The following is a 16,748-nucleotide window of genomic DNA, read 5'->3' on the forward strand; positions in this document are numbered from 1 at the left end:
ATGGTGTAAAAATGGACATTTATTACAACTAAACCAATGTGACAGACAGAGGTCAAACAGTTTGTCACAATCACAACGAAGCTTAATCCAGCCAAGCACATACAAGTGACAGTGTAAACTTTAAAAACGTGTTTAATACATATAAAATTGCTTCTGGTTTGACTTAAATCCATTTTACCACTTTAATCTCACACACAGGGTCCTTTTGCTACCCCTCTACCCTCACCTATCCCTGCCCGCTGTGCACTGGGGAAATGCCCTGGGACAAAAATGGTCTCTGGTCATCTGGCATCTGTGTGCAAATCCCGCAGTGGGCATCCCTGGACAAGTTCTAATGGCTTGAGTTCACAGGTACGGCCCTGGCACTGCCACAGGAGTGGCACACAGAGCCTGGCCCTGGCTGGCCGTTCTGCTGGCACAAGTACTGATGCTGCATCTGGATCAGGGGTCTTAGAAGTGGCAACACCGCACTCTTCCTTTGGCTGGGTGCTACTCAATTGGCTCTCCAGCTGGCCACAGAAGTGCCAGTGACCACTGCCAGTGCTAAACTTGGTGAAAACATGGCACTACTCAGGTGAGCAAGCCAAAACTCCTAGAGAGAGGGATCTGGGACGGGAGGGCAGGGACGGCAACCCCTCCATGGGGACAGGCAACAGAACTTGGCTACTCCCAGGCCTAGACTCCCACTGTCTCCTCAACACCACATATGGATCATATTTCCACAAGTGAAACAGGCTTAGTTTGTAATTACTGAAAGTCTGCTCAGAAGTGTCAAAATATATTGGATATCAATTTACATGATTTGTAGTGAATATACTATGCAAATCTAATGTTTAAGAGCTCTCACTGCAAATTAGCTGGTTCAACTGTACATCACGCAGGAGTTTTGTAAGGAATGTGGCACATATTTAACGTGTTGATCAAGAAAAGCAGTTAAATGACTTTGACACTTGATGTGTCCTAAAGGTACCTATACACCCAATAAAGCATAACTATAAAACACCAATGCATACAAATTAATTGGTAGACTTTGAAAGAAAATAATAAAAGGTTCCTTCTGTAAATCTTCTTCTTTCTCATCTCTGAAAGTATTCAATTTTCATTATGCCTCTCTCTATTCAGTTAGAAAGCTGACATCCTTTAAGGTGTTCATAGTCTAAGCAAGCTAATATCAGACCTAAAAACAGTCTCCTTATTCAGTCTGGGTTGGTTTTCCTTTTCCCCTACATGCATTCCCTTTTGAGTATAGTAACTTGCACAGTTTTGCTCAAGGTAGCTACACTAAAATACACCTTCACGTCTAGTGAGTTGATCAGTTTTCTTTAAAAAGCAGTTATCACCTTAACAGTTTTTACCAGTTTGATATGCAGATCCTGGCAGGATTCTTTGGTATAATGACAAATTCAGTAGTAAACAGGTATTTCCAATCCTTATGCTACAACTGAAATAAGCAGAATAATCACAAGTGGTGACTAAAATGTAGATGAACAAATTCTTTGGTTGCATGAACAATTTCTACACTGTAATGTTTCATATTTGGAGTTGTCCATGTAGTTTCTTTTCATTTAGATAGACTATGCTTATGTCATAGTAATACATTTATTTCCTGAAGTCAAGTTTACTTATAAAAAACAGTAGACTTACCGAAGTCAAATGCAATTTTCCTATAAATGCAGTGAAGGGAAACACTGAGTCAATTTAAATCTAATTCCCTTTCACTTATAAATTCTGAACTTAGGTTTCTTGTTCCCTTTTCAAAAAAAAGTATTCTTCTTGTAGGCCTGAATGAAGCAGCTTAGCAAAACAGTAATACTGACAAACAGCATCTTACACCATTAGCTAAACATTACAATGAAGGCAGTGAACATTTACAGTATGAAACACTGAGATGGTATCAGCTGAAGAGAAGATTTATGTCAATCCAATTTCTTCAAGTACACTACGTGGGGTCTCTGCTTCCTACGGAGGGAAAATGTGAGACAGCAGTAAATGAACACTGTGTTTGTATTGAGCGGCACCGCACACGAGTTAGTATGGAAGATGCTGAATTGAAAAAGCAAGCTGAAAAGACACGAAAACATGGAAGTACTGCAGTTTGCAAACATGGTATTAGCTGCACTTTTCACAGAGCTGTTAAATAGATTGTCATGGTTCACAGGAATAGCTGGTAGATTTTATTGCCCTTAAGCGTAATAAAAATAAAACAATTCAGATGTACCAGCAGGGAACAAATCACAACCGAGTTAACAGAGATAGGAACTGGGGAGGGACTGGGGAAGGGTCTTGCAATGGAGTCAGTGAATTTTTCAAGGGTCTCAAAAATCTGTTAGGGAAGAACGAATAAATGGGTGAATCAAACTACTGATGCAACTAAGATACAGTATCCCTTCAGATCTTTATAAAAAGTCTTTTTTTTCTTTTTTTTTTTTTTTTTTTTTTTACAGTGATCACATGCTTAATTCATCAAACCAGGTCAAGGTACCTTGGTATGCCTGGTGTCAAACTGATCCCTTTTCAGAGCAGGAGGAGTTTTTTAGAACAGGAATTTTATTATTCCACACCAGGCATAAAGTTTTAGGTTAATTCTAATCTTAGAAAGCTTTCCTTAGATTCAGAGGAAGTTGTTTAGTACCAAATTCCAAAGAATTACCATCAGTTTTGTATTCATTACTTCCATAGCATCTGAAAAGAAATAGTTTAAACTGGAAACATTAGGCTGACCTTTACCATAACTATTAACAATGCCCTACTAAATAAAAGGGGATACTGTGTCCATATCAAAACAAAAGCTTTAATATCAAGAGTATAAATAAACTTACTTTAGCATCCTAAAACAAGACATGTCATGCAGCAGAAAAAAAAAGGCAGATAACAGTTAAGGCAGCCAACTAATTATTTTTCAACTGCTTTGCAAATATTTATTAGAAAAATAATGTTGGTAAAATACAAAATTAAACACCTCAAACCTTGCAAATAACACCAGAACACTGTCTCTATCAACCTTGATTATGTGGCATAAAATTATCAAGTTTATGATCGTCATTCAGCTCATGTATATGGTGATTCAGCAGTGAAGGAACAAGCTATGATACTTTAAGGCAACTTCATTTAGAAGTCAGAGCTTGGAACAGGCCACCTCAGCATTTTGAGATGACTTCTAAAATCCAGCAGCAAATAAGAAATTACAACAAAATAGCAAGTTAAATCTGAAAACAAGATACTTGGTATATTAAAGATGTAGTGTTGGCTTGGCTTTTTTCCCCTCACTGATGCAATATTTAAATATTCTTAGAACTGCACTGACCTTGACAAAGCCAGACAGGATGGCAGGATTAAAGATTTACATGTGTATTTTACCAAATCCCCAAAAGGAGGCACTGACTGAAGAAATGGCTATGTAGCATTTTTAATATAACTTTTTGTATTATATTCCCAGATTACTTTGTTGCATTCATTTTAGAAGAGACACACCTCCCCTATCCACCAAGGTAAGGCATTTTACTCAAGAAATCCTACACTGTTAACTAACTATGGCACCAGAACTCAAGAGCATTCTAAAAGAATACAACTTCTCAAGCATTTAAGGCTCTTCAAAATATTTGAAATAAATTCCCTTTTCAATTTTAAGTTGATTAGACAGCAGTGGACACGTAAGAGTTACTCAGGAGCGAAACAGGATATTTACTAAGTTACCTGAAAACAAAGTTCTTTATAGCTATGAAGAAATACAGAGCAGTGCTGCCACTGTCTTTAGAGCAGTTTAGTATTGCTGTCTTCACTGCCAATTCAAAGTCTTAGATGATTTTCAGCAGGCATATACTTAAACACTAAATTTCTTCAAGTACATAAAGGTCATTGGCTAACTATTAAAAGCAACCTATTTCAAGGACATTAGCTACTTGTCCACAGATACATCACTCATACAACTCAGACATATTTTAATTTTTTTACTACTAAAGCAGTAACCTTGAGGCAGATGTTCCTTCTTATGTGCTCATCAACAATATAATCTCAAGGAACACCTAAGGCTAATGTCTTTTGCTAGAGGAATAACTTCACCAATTACTACTTTTAAGAAACAAATAGAATGAATTTTATTATGTTTTGTTCACATTATTTGTTTTAGTAAGTGTCAAACATTTTATGTAATTCTTATGTAAAACACTCTGCGGTGTTATATACTACCTGCAGCTCAGAATCACCCAAGGCAAACAACACAAATTTGAAATATCAGAACACAGATGAGGAAAAAAGTCATTCACATGAGACAGAAGTGCATGCAATACTTTATTTCAAACATGCCAGAAAAGCTAATTCATTACCTAGTCATTTAGAAGCAAGCAGCTGTATACAGATAACAAGAAAAACAGCATCTCATTACAGCTCAATGCACAGCATTTTAAGCCAACAGGCATGAAATAATGCAGGCTAAAGCAGCATTAACCAGACATCCAAACACATTGTTAATGGCTCACAGGAAAAAAAGGCAAACTTGGAAATGGAAAACCACTCCTATGATCTTATTTTCTAAGATTTCAGAATGCTGCAAATCCAATCCAAATCTTTTGTCTAATCCCCTAAATCTCCCACTTTTATGTCAGTTTAACATTTGGAAGGTAGTGCATTACCACATATAGTACATGGAAATAGTTTGTTTGTGGTTCATTTTATAATCACCTCCTTGATAATAATTCATGGAAACAGTTTTCAAAATCAGTATTGGTTTTAGGTTACAAACAGGATGCATTACATGCCCTCTCACTCTGCCCACTTTTCAGCTGAATCCACTCACCCTCGTGGCAGTATTCCAATACACAAGGCAGCCTGCACTTAGAACTGGAAATGCCAATTTAAGAAGGCATATTGCAAGTATACTGTTAATGGACTTAGATCTTTCCAACCCTAACCATTAATGGTTGGACTCAATAAGCTTAGAGGTCTTTTCCAACCTTAATGATTCTATTATTCATTTGTAAAGCAATGATCCTGTTCTCGCTTTCAGTGACAGCAACTGCTAAACTACTCACGAGAGTGTTCTGAACATCTAAATACAAATGTTTTCATTTCAGATTTACCCATCATTCTCTTTGACCTAATCAATTCTGCCTCCCTCCTTTTTGTAAGGTCAGTCACACTATTGTGCCAGTCTTCAGAAAGGGACAGTGGTATTTGCACCTTTAATTAAGATGCATGGTCTACACAGAATTTCACTCAACATCATTTAATACTTGTGTGTATACACATTTCACATGATACTACTCCTTCACTACTTTCTCTGTAAGTCTTTTAACTTCACCTACAGACTTTAAGTATATGTTTAAATACTACAACAACCTATTTAAAAGATAAACATGGGTTGAGTAATGTTACACTATAGGTGTTGCAGTATATAGATGTTTAGCTCAGAAAATGCTACAGAACTTTTAAGCATAAGACTTCAAGCTTACACACAATAAAAAAGTTAAACCATATGCCAACAAGCACAAGTTTTGTTGAAATGAGACGTGAAGAGACAACACTGTAAAACAGGGGGAAGAGGAAAGTACAACAGCAGAGAATGGTTGTGGCATTCTATTAGATTCAAGATGACTGGATTCAGCAAGCTGATGATAATGTTCTGTCATGAGTAAGTCACAGGTCTATCTCCTCTGAAATTCTGCATGCATGATGAATGAAGCCATTTAGTACACTGGTACATTAAAGTATTCATGACGTGGCTACAAAAGAAATGTACATATTCTTATACATAATAGAAAGGTGGACAGATACGCAAGAAAACAAAAATATTATCTCACTATTGTATCTCTGACATTAAAAGGACATTTGATACAGAAATACAATATTGTATTTTTGACTACTCTAGATTTCCAGGGGGTGAGGGTAGTGGGGAGAATCATCATTTTACCCCACCATACTTGCATGCTGTGTCCAACACCACACAAAACAACTTCACATCATAAATACTTGATTGCATAAGCTCAGAGTTTCTTCTTAGCCAAAAAATGTTTCAAGCAGAGATACTGTTCCAGAGATGGACCACCCTATCTATTACTTGTCTCTGCATCAAGCATTGACTGTTGGCTTCTGTCAGAGACAGGCACAGGGCTAAGTGGCACCTGACATCACCCACCACATCTGCTCCAATAAAACACACATTTAGAGGTACCAGGCCTCCAGAACACAGCTGTGAGCAGCACTGCACCAGGGTACTACAGCAGTGGCATTACTGGTGACAAAAATTACATTTTGTAGAAAGAGAGTCTGTTTAGAAAAAGGGAGGCATCTGATACACCTCTCAAAGTTTTCTTTGCTTTTGGATTATGCTGCTGAACTCAATACACTCTTGCATGATTGGCATGAATGTCAGTATTCAATTTGCAGAAAGATGAGCTAGAAAGAAAGCAACACTCAATTTTCTTATCAAAATCAGTGCCCTGAAGACAGATGACATTTTTAAAGGAGTAACAGCAGTTTTGGAGCATCAGCCCCATATATGCCCATTAAACTTTTCCTGGGATGAAAGCACACAAAATCTACTCTCTGCATGTCAGTTTCCGTCTTTGATCCTGTACCAATTACAATCTTCAATCTATTTTAGTATCCCACTTCCCAGAATGACAGAAGTTTTAGAACAGAACTGAGAGAGTTCCCATGGACTTCTAAAACTGTCTCCTCGGCGCCATCTCAGTTTATTCACATGTCCAAGCTTGCATGTTTTTAATTTCTATTCTCGAATTACAAAAAAAGCACAACAAAAATGTCCTAGAAGTTCTACAGTTTTTACACTGTTTTTCAATATCAGTAATCTGAAGATCATGTCACAGTAGTTTAAATTATTCTGACCAAGCTAACTACAAATCCAGTAGTTCACAAAATAATAGCACCTATACAACTCTTTAACAGTTGCAAGTAAGTTTTATGATGCATGCTATAACTTTTAGAATTCAAAAGAATCTGGTATATAATAAAGAATTACAAATGTGAATTTTAACACTTAACACCTCTTGCATGGCTTAAGTAAAAAGCGTCAGTCTACATTAAAAACAAAATGCTGAGGCATATTCCTAACTGGAAAGGCATTGCATGATGAGAGTGTATGTTATTAGGGAGTAGGAGTCTTGACTAAAAAGAATAAAGTACTAGCTTTAAAATTCCTGGAGCCTCCACAGACAAATATTCCCAGGGAGGTCCCTGCGGAAAACTCCTGCTTTACTTACACTGGTGGACTGTTCATGAAGACAACTGAAAAACAGGCATACTGGAATAATCTAAAATGCCAATTTTTATCTGGGAAATATTTGCATACACGTAATTCCCCTCTTCCTTGAAAAAAACTCATGTCTTCCAGTGTTCACCATTGGAAATGTGGAGCCAACATTTGGCGTTGGTGTCTTCACTGAAATGCCTGTCAAATCTTGCAACAGATTTCTCCCTGATTTTACATTAGATCTCTGGACAGACAGAAGGAAGAGCGAGAGCCGTTCATTTTCTGGCAGTCTTATGCGGCCAATTACAACCCACTGTTGTTGTATTCAAGGATTATGCGTGTACACAATCTTTAGCACCCTCTTTTGCCTGGAAACACTGACCATGTCCCATTTTACATAACTGTAAACATGAACAAATAAGGCCATGAAGTGTTCACGTTCATTTCATGTTTATCCACTTATTACCTTTTCAGTACTTTCCACACTTACACAGTCCTGGGGTATTCCTCACCCTGGCTTGTACTTTTAATGATTTACAACTTGAGGAATTCACTATCTTTGATGTTAAAATCACGGTACACAAAATAAGATGATTGACTCAAATTACTGCTGTGGGATTAGTGCCTCATCTTCAAAGAAACTTACTGTTTACTGATAAAGCAAGATAGATTGTCAGGTAACAATAGGAAGAAAGTGGTTATTTCACTCCTGGTGGCTTTTTAGTTTGCAGAACTAAACCACTAGTGTGGTAAACACTACCACAACTAGACTAGCAATGAACTGACCTTGTAGAGGTGAAACTAAAGGATTCAATGGAAGACAACAGTAATGGAGATACAAAGTGATAACACAGCAATGTAAGGAAAACAGTGGAGTTCCAGTGAGGCCTCTGTACCCCACCAAGGACATCTGGGACCATCCCACACAGGGCCTGGCACTGTGGGCAGCCTTACAAACAGCCAAAAGGAAAATGACGTTTTGACAAATTGTTTGCCATCACAGAACTGCGGTGAACAAGGTTCAACTGTGATTGACTTTTTTTTTGTGTTCCCCACTACACTATCTCCAGAGCAGTTGGCCTGCTAGTCTAAATACCAGAAAATACAATATGGGGAAGGAACAGTTGTCAAATTCCACAATCAATATCTACACTACCTTGCCTTCCTTTGGTGGGAACGTGCAGACCTCAAGGACGTGCTCACAGGCTCAGATGTTGTCTAAGATAACAATCTAGATCTAATGAGTTTATAAATTAGTTGATCTAGAAGCTAGGAGGAGGCAGTGATATCCTTACAGCACAATATAATGGCAAACTAACATGAAATACCACCTCTGAAAAATCATCACTGAAAAATTTGGATGTAAACTGGTTATCTGACTTTAACACATAGGTCTTAGATCCTAGTATTGCCAGAAAAGTAACAGCTCTACAACACAAGCTGCACACTGTGGAATTGCAATATTTTAAAGTTACTAGAATTAATCTTTTTCAAAACGGCATCTGTGTTTACAACTCATTTTTAAAAGCTAATAATACTCTGAAATTGTCAGCCTGAGTCACTGGAGATATTTTAAATCAGAAAAATGGTACAGTTGATCTGAGTAAACAGAACTATTTAGGCAGTCCAACCCAAATGACATCTTCTCAGCCAACTCAGTCATGACCCAAACTAATTAAAAATCATAACCAAAATAAAATTAGAAGGGACTTCATTTAATCCAGTCCCCCAAATAGCATACCTGTAACTTTCCTGAGAGTTATTTCATCTATTAAAGGCATCCAGTAATGCCTTTTTATTGTGCTCCAGGCAATCTACTTAAATGCTACATTATCATCTCCACTGGAAAATTTGCCTAACATCTACCTTGAATTATTTTCTTGCTGCAATTTGAGGTATTTTATGCCTGTAGTGGACAAGAGAAGTGTGTTATTTCCTCAGGCAAGATAGAGGAATTATTTGTGTCTACACCAAACTGTCTCAAGTTCAGTGTGTTGTAGGGCTGCCATGTTACTGATGACATCTCATGGCAGTGACACAGACTTCGTGAATTCTTGGCACGACTTTTTTTCAGGGGAAGTTTGCTTAGGTTATTGTTTTAACTTCTTTCCCATCAAAACCAGCACAAAGCCTATGAAGGCAAGCCATGTTAAACTGCAGACAAAAATTACAGCTGCCACCTTTTGATAAAGAGTTGGCTTTTTTCCTCAGTCAGCATCTAACAAAAGCCTAGCTCAAACAACAGACAAGATGTGGGACCATGGAGTGTACAGAAGTTTGGGAAGAAGCAGGCTATGGGGAAATCAAGAGAGGAGGATGAGGGTTTCCATTTAGAAACATGAAGTTTTTGCAGTAGGAAGAGATTAACATTTAACAAGCATTTCCTAAGCAATGCTTCAGAAGCAATTACTTTTACACTCTACTTCTGAATCGTTATTAGGAAATATTTCTAATGAACGGCTGCTTTAGGACATTGCTGCTGTTCACTTGCCTTTTCAAGGATTTCAAAACAGGAGAGTAACTGTTTCCCAATCTTTGGTTAGCTAACTGTTCAGAAACTTCTATTAGATAGAAGGGTTTGGGTTGGAAGGGATCTTTGAGATCATTTAGTTCCAACACTTGTGCCATGGGCAGAGACACCTTCCAACAGGACAGGTTGCTCAGGGCCCATCCAGTCTGGCCTTGAAATTTCCCACTAAGGCATTTTTGTTGTGAAATTCTATTTGTACTTTCAAAGAAGAGCAAAGTGTTTTCTCACAGAACCTAGAAATGCTTATGAGGTCTTGAACATCTTCAAAGACAAGTATTAACTATGATGCTCTTACAAAAAAAAAAGAACAAAAAAACAAAAAAACCACAAGCAAATAAAAATAACACTGCTTCATCAATGCTAACTCCTAGTCAAGATCTTGTCTGCAGCTTCGTATACAGAGAAAACAAACAATCTTCAAGATGGATGCAAATCGGTCAACACAATTCTCAACTGGAGTATGAAACAGCAAGTTGTCCTGCAAATGTTATTTAGCAAAACGTCCTAGCACATGCAGATTTCGGCTCTAAAACATCACCTCAACAAGGCCAGAGCAGAGGAGTATGACAGAAGGTCAGCAGCAGCCTGCCTGCCTCTCTCCCAAAAGCAGAAGTAGAAAGATCAGCTGAAGCTTTGTGTGCTATAACCGGATAATAGTAGCTGCTTCCTGCCTCTTAGCTGCTACTCTGATCTACCAGCTCAGAGGTGATAATCGCTCTGGGAGGCTCTGCTTCTCATGTACCAATCAGTTGCTATGCAGCGAGCCAGGAACAATCGACAGCCCAGCCTTTAGCAGTAAGGATGGTTCTAAGAATCCATCAGAGGCTCCATCACCAAAACACAAATGCTTTAAGCATGTATTACAGCTGAGTACTTTGTATTGTGAAGCTAGAGCCAAAATTATTAAAAATCACAGAGTTCTCGAGCAGATAAGCCAACAGCATCTGTATGTTTGGCAAACTGCCAAACTATGCACATAAGGATTCATTAATGTTTTCTTCCAGCACTGCAGATACAGGTTTGCATTGCTTATTCTCCTTTGCTAAAGGAAGCATTTCCTAAACTGCAGGGCTGTTATCTTTGAAAGGATGACCAGAATATGCTGCTGCAACAAGCCATGTCACATCCAATATTATTCAGCTTCCATGGCAATGGCATTTAAGCATCCCCCTTCCTTCCTGGTCCTGCAGCACTTTGCGTTGTTACAACTGTTTGGACAAATGTTTGCAGGCACAAGTTATAAACATGGAAAAGAAAAGCTGCTGACTTTATGTTTTTAGAAATGAGAAATTTGAATTGGATCAGTTTAAATGGATCTGAAATCCAGTTCTAGAATGATCATAAAAATAGTTTTTCTGGCACACAGGAAAGAGGGAGAAAAAGGAGAGCTGAAAACTCCAAAAGTCAATACTGCTGCTGAAAAGCTCCTTGCTACACTCCTATGACTCAGGCCAACAGCAGGGGTGCAGCATATGACAAGCAAATTAGAACCTACCTATGCATGCTGACTTGGGGGTTCACAGCAGACAGTCAGCCAGGACAAGGTGTGTGGAACACTGGCTTTTTAAAACACTTAGATACTGTGATTTTTTAAAAATAGCATTTAATTTAAGCTGCACTATCAGCTTTAGCAAAAGTCCTGGCTTGCCAAAAGCAGCTGCTTTTTACTTCCCTTTTCAATGCCACTTTCTTCCTCCTGGCACTTCCCTCATGCTCCCCTGCATGAGCTCAAGTTTTAGCTAACAATCTAGGAGCCCCAGAACCACAGGGCAAGTGGATCAACACAACACAAAGGTGGCAGTGGGAATGGATCCAGCTTTCTCTACAGGAGTCACTGTCACCATGCATTTAGGTGATGAGCAAACTGTGTCCTGACTCAAGATCATGACTTTACCACTGTAAAATGCTCTCAGTAAAAAGCAGAATTTCTATACAGTACAATTTGAATGTACAATATAAAGATTTCACTTGGTTTTCCACTATTACACAAGTCTTACCATAAATTTCACCACATTCTCTATGGAACTGACTACGTGGCTTATTACAATTGCCACATGGAACATGTAGTACTCAACACCCTAGTTTACAAGAAACTCTCTCTAAAACAGCCATCCAAAAAAACAAATTCTACTCATTCTGGGCTTGGTTATGCCTCGTAGAGTAACAAGGATTAAAGTAATTTGAAGTTGTATAACCTATTAGTTAAATATCAAGTTAATCCAAGCACCAAAGCTATGAGTCAAACTCCTCCCCTTGCCCGAAGGCAACCTCCTTTACCTCAGGAGATCTTTCTTTAACACAGATGATCTTCATTCCTATATACAAGCTGCAGCTCCTTACTGCAGGCAAACTATTTCCCATCTCTTACTATGTGCAACCATCTATTTGTCCCTCTCCACTCAGCCCAGCAGATGCCATCTCCCTTTCTCCATATTCTGAGGAACCACAATAACCTTGTAAATTAAGGTCTGAACACAGCAACTAGAATACTTCACTCCTTCCAGGGAACAGTACAGGCCAAGAAGTAGCATTCCATGGGCATCAGATAACGTCACTGTTTAACAGGGACAAAGCACATTTCTTCAACTGAAACTATGCCCATACACAGAATTCACCCAGGGACATACTGTAGACAAGTAAATTGGAGCTACACAGAATTCTCTAAGCCTGAGCTGGTATGTGCCAGAAGTGGTCTTTGTAGCCATCTGAGACCCAAACAAACAAACAAACAAAAGATTAGGACTCCTAAGTAACAGCTCTGTTTGTAGCATAGGTCCCAAACAATATAGGTAGCTTTTTAAAGTTCTAATTGCAAGGGAAGTTTTACAGGCACAGTTTAAACTCTAACCTCACCATGAGAATCACACTCTTTGTACATGAACTTGTTATCATGAAGAGCATAGAAAAAGCAATAAAATTGGGGAAAAAATGTAGGAAGTATCAAGCTTGAGCATGTAGGTTTTTCTCACAGCTGTTTCAGAGTATGTCCAAGCTCATACAGGAAATTGTTTTCAACAAATGTTGTTGGCTGCCCTAATTCTTCAGGTCTAATATCCAAGCAGGTTATTGGCTGCTCCCCTCTTCCCTACACAGATCAATGGCTGTATCATACACTAGGAAACTCTTAAATGGTGAAAATACCCATACACCAACTGTGAATTTGGTTTTGAACATGTTACAAATATTTTTGCCTACTATAATTATTTTCTTTTATCTAGAAACTAAGTCCTGATATTTATAAAGCTGCATGTGAAATTAGATCTATTACCACAGTTCCACATTACAAAAGCCAATTTGTTTACTGAACTACTTGTTTATCATTATATCAAATAAGCAGCAGAGGAATTAAGTTTTCTCCAGCAAATCATTTTCATGTCCGTTTTAAACTTGCTTTATGCAAATTAAAATCTTACCTTTATTAGTAGGACTGCCACAACGTACTCCACTTATGCTTTGGACAAAAATATGTTGCAATGCACTATATATGCAAATAAGCTTTGTTCTATCATGCAGCATCCGGCATTTGATATACAGTCAATTGCAGCAGCACCCAGTCTTTTTAGGGCCCATTTTCTTTGCACAGCAGATGTAAACAGCTCATTTTCCAATAAATACATGTTTACATGGGCTGATTGTAAGTAAACAAAGCCAAACATCTGTTTAGTTATTAGCTTTGGTATCCATTTCTCTAACTTGCATTATCCCACTTAATTATCAACACCAAAGAAAGCCAGTAGAAGTCAGACATTTCAAGTTGATGCGGTTAGTACATAAAAGGAAAATAAAAGGAAACAGTCAAAGCACTCTTCAAAGACCATCATGCAAGTGTTGCAGAAAGTTAAGCCCATCACCCATTTTTTGTTTACCCTTGCAAGGACTTAATTACACGTGCAGCAGTCTTTGCATAGCACCCATTTAATCCATGCCACCAAAATGGTAAACTTGGTAGTTACCAATCATTTAGATGGGTCAAAAGGGCTAATGCCTTAGATTGCTCTTAATCATAAGATATCCTCAGACAAACCTCCCCAGTCTTCATTCTGGCTCTACAAACAAAATCAAGCAGCAGTGAAAATGTAATACCAACTACTAAAAAAAAAAAAAAAAAAAAAAAAAAAAGAAGCAAACAAAAACTCAACATCCACCCAATCATGTACAGCTTATTTACATTTAAAACAAGACTTAAAAATATTCTAAACTATATATAAAAGTAAATTCAGTTATTTCACTCAAATCTGTTTCAGCTATTGTTGTTCTTTAGGTTAATATAGTTTTAATAGGTCTTCCTAAAAGTCCACTGTTAAGAAAGCAAATAGAAATGCATCAGAAGAAAATATCTGTTCAAAGACTTCAAGTAGATGCATTAAAAAAAAAAGTTTATTTTTCATTTCTTAACCAGAGTAAAGGATAATGGTACCTTAAAAGAGTAAGTCGTAGAGAGTTCTTTAGAAAGCTTCAATTGTACATGAAGGAATATTAATTCAAAGATTTTATTTTTTTAAAGAGACTTAAAAGCAGTTGCTCATTATTAGAACAGATTGAGAGTGTAATAGAATAGGATGATACCAAATTTACATATATTTAATTCAGTGATTAACTGTCACATAGTATTATTACTAACATTGTTATTAAAATAAGACTTCTTCCATGAAGAAAAGTAAGTTTCATTCAACCTATCATCCTTGAAGTAATTTAAACAATTTAATTCAAAATTCATATTTATTAAGTCACCATTGTTACTTGCTGGGCAGTCACTTTCATGTCATATTGCTTAGTGCAAAAAGTTCCACATTTTCACTTTAATCAATTCATCTGTTAATCAAACATACTCATAATTCTCAAAGAGTTGTGAACAATAGCTCTTCTCAGACTTTTTTTTTGCCTTTTAATATCAAATTTTCCGCACAGAATTTAATATACACACTTTCATTGTATCTTGATACCCATCAGCACTTGGCAACAAAAAATATAGCTTCTCCCTTAAAAGTAAATAAAAGCCCTAAAACACATACCAGCAATGTGCCCCAACATCTGTACAACAACAGAGAAGACCACAAAGAAATGAAAATCTAAAACCAAATACAACAGGATGCCTCCTGGGGACATTTGTATTCTTCTCACCTAATATTCTCTGGCACTCTAAAACCATCTTCAAAGGAAGTGAAAATTTTAGAAAGGGTAGTAGCACTGCAACATGACACATCATCTCAGACAAGAGAGTAAAAATGGAATTTTCTCCTCAAAATCTCAAGATCCAAACATTAACATTGCTCTTTTCAACATTCTGCCACATCCAATGAAATTGTTCTACTAAAATGCAGATTAATGTGAGCATTCAAGAAAGAGCACCTGATTGTGAAGATACTCCTTACTCTCAAGCAGCCTCCTGCAATTGTTCACTGAGTTTACTGTTTATTAATGAGAAGCACATGACTAAACTCCTGAAAACAGCAATGGCATATGCAGCAGTGCTAAATATTTCACTGCATCACCCTGACACAGTGCGTCTAGTGCTAAGGACAGGAGAACGTCCCTGAAAAAGAATCTATCTGTTCAGTGTACGGAATAAATATACCCTTATTAGAATTATGATCTACAAAGAGTTCAGTGTGTTGTTAATATATCCTCAACAGTTCTACAAGAATTGCTTATATCAGTAAAAGATCAAGTTCACAGTTTGCAAACTGATCAGTATTGGAATTCTGAGGGGGTACTGAATAGTTACGAGACAGCAAGGACTGCTTATGCTAATTTGTCTTACTTATAATTGAAACTTTCTGATGTTTCAATTTGCAAAGCTTAATGAATGCATATTTAGCACTTATATGGAAGACTCCTTCCTCAACTTGTTGAGTCTTAAGATCTTCTCATTTTTATTTCTTTTGATTTCTTTAATGTAGTAGAATTAGCCACATCTTACTTGTATACACACTTAAACAAAGAAACAACAGCAACAAAAAAATCAGACTGAGCATGGGAAGAGGTCAAAGCATGATATGCTAACTTCCTGGATACTCAGCACCACCTTTTCAACAAGTTATTTAAATCTGCAAGCGTTAACCTCCTCTTCCCCCATTAGTACATGGGAAAAAAGAGATGCAGGTTCTACTATTCATTTTCTGGAATACTTCCTATTGCTTTAAACATGAGAGTATGATCTGATAAGTATTTGCAGGAAAGCCTATTCCACAGTGCAAGAAGGACAGTTTAAAATTATCTATTAAAAATACAGAAATACCAAGGTTTACAGAGCTGTCTGCTACTATTAAATTCACAATCTTCAGAGGGTTGTTCCTAAGAGCTGGATGCAGCACTCCAAGTGGGGTCTCTCCAGAGCAGAGTAGAAGGGCAGAATTCCCTCCCTTGACCTGCTGGGACACTGTTACCGATGCAGCCCAGGGTACAATTGGCTTTCTGGGCTGCAAACACACATTGCCAGGTCATGTCCAGCCTCTCACCCACCAGCACCCCCAAGGCCTTCTCAGCTGCTCTTGATCTGTTCACCCTTCAGCCTGTACAGATATCAGGGATTGCCTTGACCCAGGTGCAGCATCTTGCACTCGATCTTGTGGAACTTTGTGAGATTCCTATGGGCCCACTTCTCCAGCTTTGTCCAGGTCCCTCTGGATGGCATCCCATCCTTCGCATGTGTCAACTGCACTACTTGGCTTGGTGTCACCTGCAAATTTATTGCGGGTGCACTCAATCCCTCTATGTCATTAACTAAGACATTAAACAGCACTGGTCCCATTACTGACCCCGAGGAACACCGAGTCATTGACCACTGTCCTTTGGATGTAACTGTCCATCCATCAAATAGACCTCTTGAATTTAGAGAGAACAATGTTATGGGGAACTGTGTCCAGATAAATGACATCGGTAGCCCTCCCCTGGCCCACTGATGTAGTTGCTCCATTACAGAAGGTCACTGGATTGGCAGGACTTGCCCTTGGTGGAGCCGTGCTGGCTGTCCCAAATCACCTCCCTGTCCTCCACATGTCCTAGCACAGC

The 16,748-nt window shown here is 38.0% G+C and overlaps 1 protein-coding gene across 7 annotated transcripts in view; it reads right to left on the reverse strand.

Annotated features, from left to right (window-relative positions):
- Position 1: 1 nt before the first annotated feature.
- Positions 2 to 16,748, reverse strand: part of AP1S2 (adaptor related protein complex 1 subunit sigma 2) — a 31,099-nt gene continuing 14,352 nt past the window's right edge. For 2 of the 7 annotated variants that reach the window (XM_048286826.1, XM_048286863.1), the window contains 2 exons: positions 2,820 to 2,828; positions 2 to 1,959 (listed from right to left, as the gene is read on the reverse strand). In XM_048286826.1, the coding sequence (XP_048142783.1) occupies positions 1,912 to 1,959; positions 2,820 to 2,828 (57 nt within the window). In that variant the 3' untranslated portion in view covers positions 2 to 1,911. Of the gene's footprint in view, positions 1,960 to 2,819; positions 2,829 to 4,274; positions 5,718 to 13,690; positions 13,784 to 16,748 lie in introns of those variants that run through there. The other 5 variants (XM_048286871.1, XM_048286856.1, XR_007199953.1 and 2 more) reach the window with 4 other exon arrangements.

This window comes from Corvus hawaiiensis, chromosome 2, assembly GCF_020740725.1.
Source record: "Corvus hawaiiensis isolate bCorHaw1 chromosome 2, bCorHaw1.pri.cur, whole genome shotgun sequence".
Classification (NCBI taxonomy): domain Eukaryota; kingdom Metazoa; phylum Chordata; class Aves; order Passeriformes; family Corvidae; genus Corvus; species Corvus hawaiiensis.